This window comes from Capsella rubella, unplaced genomic scaffold, assembly GCF_000375325.1.
Source record: "Capsella rubella cultivar Monte Gargano unplaced genomic scaffold, Caprub1_0 scaffold_2, whole genome shotgun sequence".
NCBI lineage: Eukaryota > Viridiplantae > Streptophyta > Magnoliopsida > Brassicales > Brassicaceae > Capsella > Capsella rubella.
Genome location: NW_006238922.1, coordinates 12,785,887 through 12,798,903, shown reverse-complemented (window position 1 = coordinate 12,798,903; position 13,017 = coordinate 12,785,887). Strand labels below are relative to the sequence as shown.

The 13,017-nt window shown below is 36.4% G+C and overlaps 3 protein-coding genes across 3 annotated transcripts; 1 reads left to right on the top strand and 2 right to left on the bottom strand.

Annotated features, from left to right (window-relative positions):
* Positions 1-1,261: 1,261 nt before the first annotated feature.
* LOC17896030 (lysM domain-containing GPI-anchored protein 2) lies at positions 1,262-3,321 on the bottom strand. The gene is made up of 5 exons (XM_006302234.2): positions 2,412-3,321; positions 2,102-2,219; positions 1,864-2,025; positions 1,746-1,777; positions 1,262-1,666 (listed from the first exon to the last, which is right to left on the bottom strand). Exons 1-5 carry the CDS (start codon positions 3,067-3,069, stop codon positions 1,359-1,361), a joined length of 1,278 nt encoding a protein of 425 aa, XP_006302296.1. The 5' UTR covers positions 3,070-3,321; the 3' UTR covers positions 1,262-1,358.
* A 621-nt stretch (positions 3,322-3,942) lies between these two features.
* LOC17894877 lies at positions 3,943-9,206 on the top strand. Its single transcript, XM_006300532.2, has 16 exons — positions 3,943-4,248; positions 4,392-4,538; positions 4,634-4,801; positions 4,882-5,169; positions 5,259-5,353; positions 5,517-5,586; positions 5,719-5,931; positions 6,039-6,098; positions 6,207-6,286; positions 6,391-6,611; positions 6,697-6,788; positions 6,855-6,981; positions 7,123-8,303; positions 8,388-8,647; positions 8,806-8,964; positions 9,035-9,206. Exons 1-16 carry the CDS (start codon positions 4,027-4,029, stop codon positions 9,123-9,125), a joined length of 3,474 nt encoding a protein of 1,157 aa, XP_006300594.1. The 5' UTR covers positions 3,943-4,026; the 3' UTR covers positions 9,126-9,206.
* Positions 9,207-9,316: 110 nt separating this feature from the next.
* Positions 9,317-11,991, bottom strand: LOC17894627 (UDP-galactose transporter 1). Its single transcript, XM_006302456.2, has 5 exons — positions 11,551-11,991; positions 11,100-11,349; positions 10,785-10,992; positions 10,188-10,419; positions 9,317-9,786 (listed from the first exon to the last, which is right to left on the bottom strand). The coding sequence occupies exons 1-5, from the start codon at positions 11,644-11,646 to the stop codon at positions 9,562-9,564; spliced, it is 1,011 nt and encodes a 336-aa protein (XP_006302518.1). The 5' UTR covers positions 11,647-11,991; the 3' UTR covers positions 9,317-9,561.
* Between the last annotated feature and the right edge of the window lie 1,026 nt (positions 11,992-13,017).

Here is a 13,017-nt window from a genome sequence, read left to right as displayed (position 1 = left end):
ATAGTTTAGAAAACTATATTAACGCAAAATATAAAGAGAATATGTTTATGAATATAAAAGATCGCAATCTTTTAAATTTTTTTTAATTAGTATAAGAAATTCTTATATATAACTAATAAAAATATAATGTTTTTGAACAAAAATTATAAATATAAAAAAATATAAAAATGCATATATAAAAACATAATTTAAAAATATTTGGTATAAAATATAAAAAATGCATATATGAATACATAAATAATAGTAATAAAATTAATAATAATGCTAATTAGTTGGAATTAGTTAAATGTATTTTATTAAATACATTGTGATTATGTAATTTTTTCAAATGCAATATCTTATCTGTATTATTATTTTTGATACTAATAAATTGGTCAAACTGAATTACATATCCTTGTAAGAAGTTTTTATAAGTTATTTATACGGTATTTATGAACTATATATATTTATTTAATTATACTTCTATTTCTTAATCATTATTAATTTTTATGTCATTATTTTAATTAAAAAATCACGGGTTGGCTTGCAAAATTCACAATCACATAGTAAAGCGGCTTATAAATAATTTTTTCTTTGAACACAATTCTTTGCAGCTTAATTCGCCACAACATATATTGTGAGAATGTAAATGAATATTATTTCTTTTTTCTTGGTCACCAATTTTTTTACCTATATTATTATTTCTACTACTAATATGATCAAACTGAAAATTACATATCAAATCACGTTGTTAAATGGTTCTTTTTCTCTACTGTTTAATGTAAACTCATGTACATATATATAATTTACCGTAGAAATAATAAGAAGTATAATATATTATAATTTATTATCTGTAGCATAAATCATGAATATTCCCCCGCGCTGTAGCGCGGGTCCACTTCTAGTATAGAATGTAAAAATATGGTTAGTAATCTTTTTGCTGGAGGAATTAATATGAAAATTCGAATTAATGATATACTCTCCTTATTAGTCTATAATAAAGTTCCTTTTAAAGTAAAGTTGGGTCGTCTCTCCAGGAGACATCTCAAATTAGTTGGGCTGGGCTTTTAGAAGTAGATGTCCGTATTAAATATCTGAGATCCATACCAAAACAGTGTTAGCTTCAGCACGCATGATCAAGATTCATTTATTAATGAGTGATGTTCATTTTGATGTTCATATGCGTTTTTTAAATTATGTCAAGTTATATTTTGTAGGGTATGTCATATGTGATAAGTTTTTTAACTTGTAAGGATTGTTAATCGGACAATTTAAACCGGAATAATCACTAACCAAAGTAGTAGTCCGCTAGTAATGTCCAGGAGTTAAAGAAAAAAACACAGAAAAAAGAAGAAGCCAATAATGAGATTGTCTTGCATTCAAACTAAGAAAACAAGAAAGCAAGAAGCAATGGAGATGAGAAACGCAATGAATGAGTAACAGCTCAATGGACAAGAAGCTACAGAGATACTCCCGCCTGGACCATTAGCTGGATTTCCCGGGATTGAACTACTTGAAGAAACAATAGGTCCTCTGGGTGAAGCTGCAGGTGCGGTCATAATTCCTCCATCACCAACATCATCAACATCTGGTGGAGGTGAAGGTGAAGGTGAAGGCGAAGGTACATACATTAGTTCCTTTGGAACAGTATCGGGAGGGGCTATAAGCGGCGCTAATTGTTGCGGTCCTGCAAATTGTTTTACTTCAGTTAGAGACCAAGATTTCATTCATTGGCTTTGTTATAAGGTATCATAAAGTATAGTTACCAGGGCATCGTGGTTGAAGGGACATGGATAACCTTAAAAACAAACCGAGAGAGATTGGTTAAATAGGTTGTCAACCAATCTATTAGCAGTTGAAATATGATAAGAAAAGACTCATTACGTGGTCAAGATAGTGCCGCTAACGAAACCATTGTAACTACAAGTAGTAAGTTTACAACCCGAGCTACTCTGCTGCGAAGAGATGTTCCCGAGCATGAAATTGCTGTTTCTACATCGCATACTCGAACAAGAGACTGATAAAGAAGCAGGCTCACAATACATACTGTGATCACATCAATGCAATAGAAGATCAGCAAATTAGCCAAACTACGATTAGCAAAACTCAAACTGCGTAATACCTGCGGCTTCCGAGTACACAACTGCATTGTACACAGTGGCCTGCGGTGAGAGCATAGCTTCCGTTTGGAATGATCAATCCGTAGTCCGTAGCGTATTTGGGAAAATTTGAACTACAAGCTGAGAAGTTTTAATACAAAAAAAAACACAAAACACTCAATATTATGTTATAGTTGGCACTTAATTGGCAAATTCCTATCTAAAGATTGATACTTTAAAACTCTTATGCCTCTGAAAATGATTACATTTACAGTGAATAAGAACTGTCTAACTCAACAAAGAAGAGAGAGAGAGAGAGAGTTTGGATCGTACCTAGCAATGGGACAGCGAGGATATCACCAGGATTGATATCAGGAGCTCCCATGGCATTGACATTGGTTAAATCCGAAACACTGGTGGAGAATCTCTTTGCAATTGCAGCCATTGTGTCGATACCCCTCACAACGTAAGATAGATAAAGTGCCGGAAGAGACTCATCGGTACCATTGAAGCAAGCGCAAGGCAAGGGAATCACAAGCTTCGTACCAACATCGAGAACCGAAAGGTCAGTTCCTGAATTCGCCACTTGAATTTGCTCGGGTGAGACCAGACCACCGTAAACAGAGTCAGCGATGGACCCAAGTGTGTCGGAAGTACGAGTCTTGTAATGAGTGGAGAGGGATTTTCTGATTCCGTCGACACAGGAGCAAGTGATTGGGATTTTGAGGAAGAGCTGGGCAGGAAGGACTTGGTTCTCGACGTCTGGGTAAGAGATATCTATAGAGTTAGATAGGAGCATTGAGACTGGGTCTACTTGGAAGAGAGAAGCGACTTCTGTGACTTTGAGGTCGGTGTAGAGCGTGTAGCCTAGCAATGAGTTACAAGTGTCTTTACTGGAGCAGGGCTCTATTGTGGATTTTGCAGTCGCCATTGATGCTAAGCTCGAAGCTAAAATTAGAAACAGAATCAAGGTTTTTTTTGGGTTCTTCATATCGCCTTCTGGGGGGTTTTGTGTTCCTCTTACTCAATCAGAAAAAAATCAACAGGAACTTGGGCTAGGGTTTTACAAAAGTTTCAAATTTTGTAGGGTTTCACACAGTTCCTGGAAAATGCCAGTATCAAAAAGAGAGTATTATCAACAGAAGAAGCTTAGAAACAAAGATTTCAGGTGACTTTTTTTTTTGGATTTGAAAAATCTGAGAGAATCTATCTTCTTTCTTCCGCTTCGAAGTAGAGAGAGAGAGTGGGGAAAAGTTAAAAATCTTTTTTTTGAAACAGTCAACAGCTCTGTGTGTGTGAGAGTCAGTTTGCAGACAAAAGACAACGGTAGGAGATAACATATTGGTAAATGACGGATTTACCCCTATTTATTTTGATCAATCGTGGATTGATTCACCGGTTTAAGGAGAATTACCAATTTTCTTAAGATTTTGGAAATTTTGTAAAATTCAAAATTCAAGAAAAGTATAAATGTTATCAATTTATGTTCCAACAGAATCGGTTAAGGGTAATCCAGTAAATCAGAGTCTGAATTGAGGCCCACTTGAAAGCCCACTTTCCCTTTTTTTTTCCCCCGAGCTAAAAAGGAAAGAATTTATATCAATGTTGAAGGAAAAAAAAAGAAGCGGTTCAAGTCTCGTACCTAACTCCTAGTCCTAATAGGAGAGAGCCAAACAAGGCCTTCAAGTTTAGCGGGAAATAGCAAAAAAAAAAGAATATTGTTCCCTCCAAATCCTCACCCAACTATAAAAATCAATCCTTTCATCTAAAGCATCGGACATTTGTCGTCTTTAACCTTATCGTTATAATAATTTTAATCTTTACACCAAGATCCCCAAATTCACACATAAACCCTAGATTCTACCGTAACTCTGATTTCTCCTTTTTTTTTTTTTTTTCTTTTTCTTAAAAAAACCTCCTTAATTGAGCGATTGCGACGGTAATTGCAATGGATCAGACTCCACGGAGGAACGTTCGTCGGAAATTGGTTCAGTCGACGTTGGTCTCGCCTAAATCTGCTGAGTTCATTGACTCTCATGGAGATCGGATGTGCGATGTCGGTAATAAAGAGGAGTGTGAAGGAGGAGAAGATGGTGGGTTTTGTACTAGTCAGGGGAAGAAGACGAGAAAACAGAAAGAGAGGACTCCAAAGAACGGGGCTTCCAAAAAGGTTTGTTTTTTTCTTTGTATCTATAAAATTGTGGTGTTTAGCTTGCTATGATTGTACAGCTAGTTCAGTTTAGGTAACTTTAGTCTTCAATGTGGATTACTTTCGAGAAGATTTTGTAATTATGGTCTCTTTTTTGGATACAGGTGGCAAAAGGAAAGAGTCCTCGTAAGACAACGCCTAAGAAAAGTGCTACTAAAAATGGTGTTTTAGCTGCTGCGGATCAGATGATTGCTGCCAATGTTTCACCTCCAGTTCCCAATTTGCGTCTCGAAGCAAAGTTAAGAGCTGAGGTAAGTGTCTCCTTCTTGTCCTAGTTTGTGTGATCTTCGGAATTTAATCAGTAAATTTGGTCTGAAGTCTGGCATGTTCGTTTGTATATGATCAGGAAAATTTAAGGATGTCTGCTGGCAAGCAGATGCATCCGTTTTTCTCCTCTTGGAAAGGAGGTAAAAGAAATCAAGAAACCCCTGCGGGAGAGAATGGTACATGTCAGGGTCAAGGAAGAGATAAAATCGTCACCATCGGCCCTATACATGTATTTGAGAGGTTTCAGGTATGACAAATGCATATAGGGTAACTTATTCAATCATTTTTAGTATTAAAGCAATCTGAATGACAAAACCTTCTTCTTAGGATGATTATCGAACCATTGATTGGAAGAACTGGACTTTCTATGAGAATTCATCTATCACTTGGAGTCCTTATCAACAGATAAAATTCAACTCTGAACCCCAACTTAAGGAGTTTGATTTAAATGAACTACCAACTCTTTCACATCCTGACGTGTGCCTCATTGATGATGAGGAGCCTGAACAATGTGCTTGTCAATCAGAAGTTATCGCAGAGGCATCTCCAGTAGTCTTAATAGCAGACCAGGAGGAGAAACATTGGTACCTTGGCTCCGTAGATGGAGCAGAATCGGTGACGAGCTAAAACTTTCCTTTTGTTCTATGTTTTTGGTTTGTTGGAACCATTCATGACAAAGGGTCATTTCCTATCATTCTTTGTAGGATTGTGAAGTTCATGAAGCAATTGACTTGTTTGATCATGTTGGCGGGGCAGCAAACATTTCTCATGAAATGCAAAGCCTGTCATGTCGAGAAAGGTAGTGATTTTTTATTTGATGTCAGTACACACATTTTTTAGGTTGGATTGATGATTGATTTCTTCAAAAGTAGTGGAAAATAACCACATAGGGTTGGAAATTCTGTTGGGCTTATATTTTATCCTTTCTAGAATTCTTGATTTATAATTTCTAATCTATGCAGTAATGACTCCAGTGGCCAGCCTCGTAATAGCTTATGGGTAGATAAGTACCAGCCAAGAAGTGCCTCGGAGGTTAGACAATTTGATCGTACTGCTTTCATAGTGGATATGCCTGTTTATATCTTCTGGGATAAATATAATTTGTATTTAAAGAAAAGTAGCAATCACAAATTTCTCAGATTTTCTTACCCAAATATCTTGCAGGTATGTGGTAATACTGAATCTGTAAAAGTAATGAATGAATGGCTGCGCCAATGGCATGAGAGAGGGTTTCAGCCAAGCAAAGATTTTTTGAGTAGTGATGAAGATAAATCGCAAGATGCTGATTACAACTGTTCTGAAAGTGACTGTGACTCAGAAAACATTGGTGCTGAAGACTGCCTGAAAAATGTTCTCTTAATCGTTGGTCCAGCTGGGGTGTGTGATAAAATATTCCACGAACTGTCAGTTTTGATGTCTACATTACTTTCTGAGTTTCATATATGTTACTCATGTTTGTGAGTACAATTGTGCTTGTGTTGCAGAGTGGGAAATCTGCAGCTATCCATGCATGCGCCAAGGAACAAGGATTTAAAATCCTAGAGGTATGAATTGTTTCCGATATATGGATCTCAAGAACCTTTTTTCCTCTTCTGGCATGGAAATATTTACTGTCGCAATTGTTTGATGTCTCTAATGACTTTTGTCTACAGTCGAATACATCAGAATGCCGAAGTGGAACAGTAGTTAGGCAGAAATTTGGAGAGGCTCTTAAGTCATATAGCCTGTCAAGGTACATTGAATTGCAACAGTAATGCTTGTATCTGCTAAGTTCTGCATTTCAATTGGTTCCTCGTAAACTGAAAATAGTGTTTGTCATATAATCTGTTATTTCAGGTCATTGGACCCTCTTTTCAATGCCTGTACTGATGGCAATGGGGTAGAGGATGTAACTGAAGTGGTACCCGTATTACAAATCCAGAATGATGGAGCTAACTTGAAGCCTTTAATTCTTTTTGAAGATGTAGATATTTGTTTTGCTGAAGATCGTGGTTTCTTTTCTGCTATTCAGCAGATTGCTAAGAAAGCAAAAGGGCCTGTGGTATTGACTGCGAATGGTAGTATTCGTCCATGTTAAAACATTATTTTTGTTTCATTCGCAATTCATCTTAATTAATCTGGTGATTACATGCATATTTACAGATAAGAATCATGGGTTACCAGACAACTTAGAGAGGATAGAAATTTGCTTTTCATTGCCATCAAAAGAAGAATTGTTTAGCCACCTTTCTCTGGTTAGTATTCTGGTGCGCAACTTTTAGATTTTATTGGATTTTTTCTTAACATTTATTGTTTCACAGCTTTGTGAAGCAGAGGAAGTTAAAGTTAATTCTGGTTCCCTAGAGCAATTGACCCTGTTTTGTGGTGGTGATATACGGAAAGCCATTATGCAAATGCAGTTTTTGTTTCAGAGTAAACTGAAAAGAGGTATTTTGGACGTACATTTATACATACGAAAATTAATTTTAGTCCCAGAGGTCCGCTGGTGCAAGACTATCTGTGAATATTTTTAGTTATTTGGAAGATTTTGACATTTGATTTTTTCACGGTTTAATTTCCCATCCACAGCCAGAAAGGTGAAGAATACAAGTAATCCAGATCTCTTTGATCATGAAGCTGGCCACTTGCTGCTTCCCAAGATAATTGCACGGGATTTCCCTTCTCAATTATCTCAGTTGGTGGAGAGTGAGATTGCTAAGGTATTATCAATGGAAGAGGAAAGTTATAACACAGTGGAAGTATTTGTCGAAGAGGTTGAAAACGAAAAAATGCTTAATAGATTATGGAGGCGGGGCATGGGAAAGAACAACATACAAGCTAAGAAAGCAGCCATGTTCAGGCAGAACACTTGTTTTGAAGATTGTGATGCGATAGAAGATGTCTTGAGTATTCCGTATGAATTTAGCAACACTTCGTACCAACCACTCTCTTTCTCTCAGCCAAACAGAAGGCGGAAGCTTAATGTTGTGATGTCCTCTGATTCAGAAGATGAGCCTCTGACTGAGATACGGGTTTCCATTTCACAACATGAGAAGGACGACAGATTGGTTTTCCAAGAGGATGATACGCTGTCCTCCTATTGGCCAGATATGCAAAAGGAAACAATTGTACTAGCTGATCCTGCTGTTCCTTCCAGAGTAGAATTATTGGAGGCAACTTGTTATCAGTATGAGACATCAAAGGTCTCTTGCATTAATGAGGTATCCCAGTCAGTTGATGTATCATGTGTACCAGAATCTTCATATGTTCCAGAAACTTTAATGGATGGTGAAGCTGAAGTGTCGCCAAAAGCGGTATCTTGCGGACATTTTGATGGAAGAATAGAAGTGTCCGTGAATGAGGACGTTGTACAGACTCCCCCATCTGAAGAGAAGATACACATAGACAGATTTCAGATTTTTGATTGTTTAAAGAATACTTGTGAAAATATTGCAGAATCTTCTGATGCGACGGTGATGGACTACTCTTTCAAGGAATGTGTAGGGACTTCCCAGAAGATGCAACAAGTTTCAGATGAATGCAGCCGTATAGATTTTGGTAAGACATTCAAGATGGCTCAGAAACCGAAGCTTGATACCTCTAGAAATACGGTGCAAGAATCATGGAAAAAGCTCTGTTCAAGTCATGCTGATTACAAGTCATACTTGGATTCAGAACCTGTAGAAGCTCCACAAGTTCTTGATCTCACTCATCAGATAGCCAATCTAATTTCAGAATCTGACTTAAGGCATTCTAGATTCCTGAACCTAGTGAGTATAAGCTTCCTCTCTTTCTCGATCTCTTTTCAAAATTGTCAGCTGACATTTTTGAACTTGTGGAATTCACTTATTTAGGGAGCTTTGGAGCCAATGATGAACGCTTCTGGAGATCTTGATACGTCTGGTTTATGTCAGATGCTTGAACAGATGACTTCCACTGTGTCACAGCAAGAGTTTTGCTTTTTCACAAACCAAATTGTTACAGCAGGATCCGTCCCTACTTCATCAGCTACCATGGTACCCGGAAGAGGATTGGCAGTAGACGAGGCAAGACAGGAATACACATTGACCAATGGAAGCTGCTTGGGTATGAAACCAGAAACACATGAAGAATGGTAAATAATTATTTTTCTTCCCACGTATAAGTAGTATATACTATAGTTTTCAATGTGTTCATCGGTTGCAATGAAAATTTCTTGCTGACTTACTTTTCTTTCAAAACTTTCCACTCTTCTCTTTCTCATTACTAGAGTTGTTTTTTTTCTGAATGCAGTAGGCGAATAGTGCGGCTTTCCAGCATATTAGAGTCAGTAGTGCCTCTAAGGTCACTGAAAGGAAGAGCTTTCTATGAATATGCTTCATTCATAGGGAAGATCTCAAGAGCAGACCCTTCCAACTTATCCGGAGCCATGGAGAAAGGCAGACGGCGAAGGTCAGTACCTTCACCATAGTTTCTTTGTATAATTAATTTCTCTCCTAATCTCCATTTTTTCTGCAATCAGGTCAAGAGAAGCTCGACATTATCTGTCAATGGAACTATCCTCAGAAGATATTGCATTCTTGGGCCAACACAGCGCATACAGTGGAAATTAATTATTTTGCAATTTCAGTTGTACAGAAATTAGAACAGCTCCACATTTCAGGAATAGTTTTTATTTCACACATGTTTCCTCAGCTGTAACTTAGCCGAGATAGATATCTTCACCTTTGCTATGTAGATCATGACAGTAGTGCATATATACAGAAATTTTTGAAAAAGAAAAGGAAATAATATAGTCCTCTCCTTCAGGTTTCTGAAAATGTATTTGATAAATTAAAAATTCTACATTTCACAGATATAAATAGTACGAATCATTATCTCTTCTAAGAGCCCAAATCAAAACGAAAAAAACAAAATGTTACTTTTCTCTATTAAGGTTTTTGAGTAAAATGCATATTTAGTAAAAATTCAACACCCCTTGTGTGAATGCTTTTCTTCTGCAGCACCCTGAATCAGTGAGTACTAAACTGAGCTGTAGATTGGATGAGATCAGACTTTGCCTTCAACTTTATCATTATTAACAAGTGGAAGTAATTCCATCTTGCTTCTTGGGGTACGAGGAGTCCTAGGAGTTCCTGGTGTCTGTTGCGAAAGCATATGCCTCACATATCCATAAAAAGTGCAGCCCACAAGTGTAATTCCGCATCCAACAGCATTCATATATGATATAGGGTTACGGAATATCAACCATGAGACCAATACAGCCACTGCAACCTGAGAATCATATTACATGCATGGGAGTGAGTTTAACAGTTTCCAAGGCAACAAACAAACTGTAAGCTGGTGATGTCAAAGACCCTAGCAATGTGCCTCGAGAATTCTATATTCTCTTGTCAAATAGTTTAAAATAAACTATATGAAATTATGGATATAGTCATGCCAACAACTAGGAATAAGACCTATAATAGAATATGAAGGATGCTCAAAAGACATAGATACAAAGAAACTTTAGTTGGCCAGTTTTCAAATTCTTGTACCATGGTTAGATAGGGTAATTGATAAGAACTTAGCATCGCCAGTAAATTGAATTAAAAGTAGTTATCCTTTGGTTAGTTTGGATCATCCAGCAATCTGAAAAGAAAATTTTAGTTCTGAGTTTAGGTTGTCTTTGTTACCTTAAGGTTTCCAGCTACGTTGAAAGTGACCGCGGTTGTGGAGTGAATAACGTAGAAGATGGAGAAGTTGAGGCAGAAGGCTAAAACACCAGAACTGAATATAATGATGAGGGCTGACCAGGGAGCTGGGTGTGCTTCAAACCAACTCAAAATTCCGCTGCCTTCCAGTAATAATGCTGGTATCCCGAGAATCATGGTGGCAAAAGGCGCCATATAGTATACGGTGTTTATGCTAAATACAGAAAAACCAAAAAAAATCAAAATTTTAGTCTACGGGGATGGATATTCATAGGTTTGCATCCCAAAAGGTGATATGATTGATTCTAAAACAGATATAGATGTACATCAATCAACATTGTGGCTAAACCCCAATAAGGGGAATGCTTTTTCAATTTGGACTAAGATGCCACCAGATGAATATCTATTGCAGTAGGAAAGCATATCAAATCCAGCAAGACATAACAAGAAACGTCACTAATATTATAAACTAAGTGTAGTTTCATGAATCAACACCAATCATGATATTAAGTGTAGTTCCAAAACTAAATGATATTGACGGAAGCATCTCAACAGGGAGACTCCAGGAAGCGCACTGACCTGTCAAATTTGTAACCATGAAGAAGAGATTCGGCTAGAATAGTCTTTGTGGAAGTAGCTAAACATCCAAACAGGGCAGCACAGAATCCAAACATGTTAAAACTAAGTTCAGTAACAGAGGTCAGAAGAATTCCTCCAACAATGGGCACAAGAGACGCCCAAATACGCCAGTCGAAGTATTTCCTCCATACCAGCCACTGTAAGACAACTGCTCAAACATATATATATATATAGGAAACAATCAGATTCTCTTAGACATCCAAAAACATACAGGAGAAAGATCAAAAATTGAAAATTCCATCTCAAAACCCTAACCTGTAGTTGCTGGAGTGAAGGATTTAATCGTCTGCATAAACGAAACAGGGATGTACCGAAGGCTGACATTACCCAACACAATGTTAATACAGAAGACGAAAGACATAGGAAAAATCCTCCTCCATCGATCTTCTGGATCAACCACAATCAAAGGTTTAAGCTTGAGAACTTTGATGACGATGTATGCTCCAATCGATGAACATATGAAGTGAACACAGGAAACCGATAGTGGAAATTTGAAATCCAGTTTCTGCAAAAAGTTTACAAAAAAATATCATCACCGATCCATGAAGCTGGAACCAAATTTCAAATTGAAAAAAAAAAAAAAAAAAATCTCAAATCAAAACATCAAACACTACAAAATCCAAAACAATAGATCAGATCAATAGAATATATGAAAAGTGAGGAATAGAAAATACAGTAAAACCTAAAATCTAGGGTTAAGAGATACCTGAAAGATCCATTTGTTCATGATGATGACGGTAACATTGAAACCCCACCACTGAAGAATAGCTAAGAGAGATCTGAACAAACTTCCTTCCTCCATCTCACACTCAATCTTATCTCTCACTCACAAATTCAAAAACTTTCGGTAATAGATCGAAAAAGTGAGAAAAACCCAGGAAGAAAGTAACAAGTTTTAAGAAGTGAATTAGGGAGAAAGAGGGAGGGAGAGAGAGAGAGAGAAATCAAAAGCTGCGCAGCTAAATAGAGAGAGAGAGAAGAAACCCTAATGAAGGTGAAGAGTGGAGAAGGTAACGGTAGCAGTGAGCTCTTCTTCCATGTGATTTGTTTCGGATTCTCTTCTTCTGTTCGTCAATCTCAAACGTCTCTCTCTGTGTGTGTCTCTCTCTCTCTGTCTCTCTCTCTCTGTCTCTCTCTTAAGCCATGAAAATAATGTTTTGCTCTTCCGTAGGTTTCTATTTATTAATGAGAAATATTTTAATCCAAAAAGAAATCTCTCTTTTCTTTTATTTTTTTTGCAATTTAATTCTTTATTTTTTTTCCATATTGAATTCATCCGAAAATAAAAAGTTAAATCTAATGGTGGCAAAATAAAAATAAAAAAGCTGAGTAAAAAGAGATCACAAATTAGTATTTGTTTGATTTCCATGTTTTATGAAGGTTGAGTCAAATTTCAATTTCCAAAATTCAATGTTTTGGTAACAAATTTATAATGTACATGCAACTGCACCATGGTAATAAATATACTTATGACTGTTTTACTTTTATACTAGCAATTTTATTTTTGTTTATAGCATGCTAATAATGGTGTGACTATGAATACATGTAACTAAATTAAAGACTTAGTTTAATCGAAAACATAATGTTCATGGTTTATAAATCGAAAACATTTTGATATTCATGCAGCAACAACTTTTTTTTTTGGTATTTTGTTTACATACATCCGACTATCCGAGGATGTGGGGAGATCGGTGCCGTCGGATGAACATACATTTTCCTATGACGTTGACATACCACTAAATGTTTTTAAGTCGAGTTATGAAATATATAAATTAGTTTGGTCATACCTTTGAATTTTCTGCTATATGAAAGTAAAATATGGAGAATAATAATATTGAAACAAATTAAAGTTTAGTTTTAATAGGATCTCAAGTTTATAGCTATAGTAATAGGTTGGGCGAGCAATTTTTCCTTTACACAAAGTCGCGACGTTATTTAACGAATATATATCTTAGAAATTCTTTGACAAATCTCATATATTTCCTAGTATCATGACAAACAAAATGCTTGTAAACGTTGTATAAACAAATGCATACTCGAAACCAAATTTGGACATGTGTTATGTGTAAGACGTACGTGTATGTATAAAGACTGGACTTCGTGAAGGTTATCTTTTGTTGCTACACGACCATTCAATATATTGAGTTTTCGACTGCCTTTAGGTGAAAGTGAA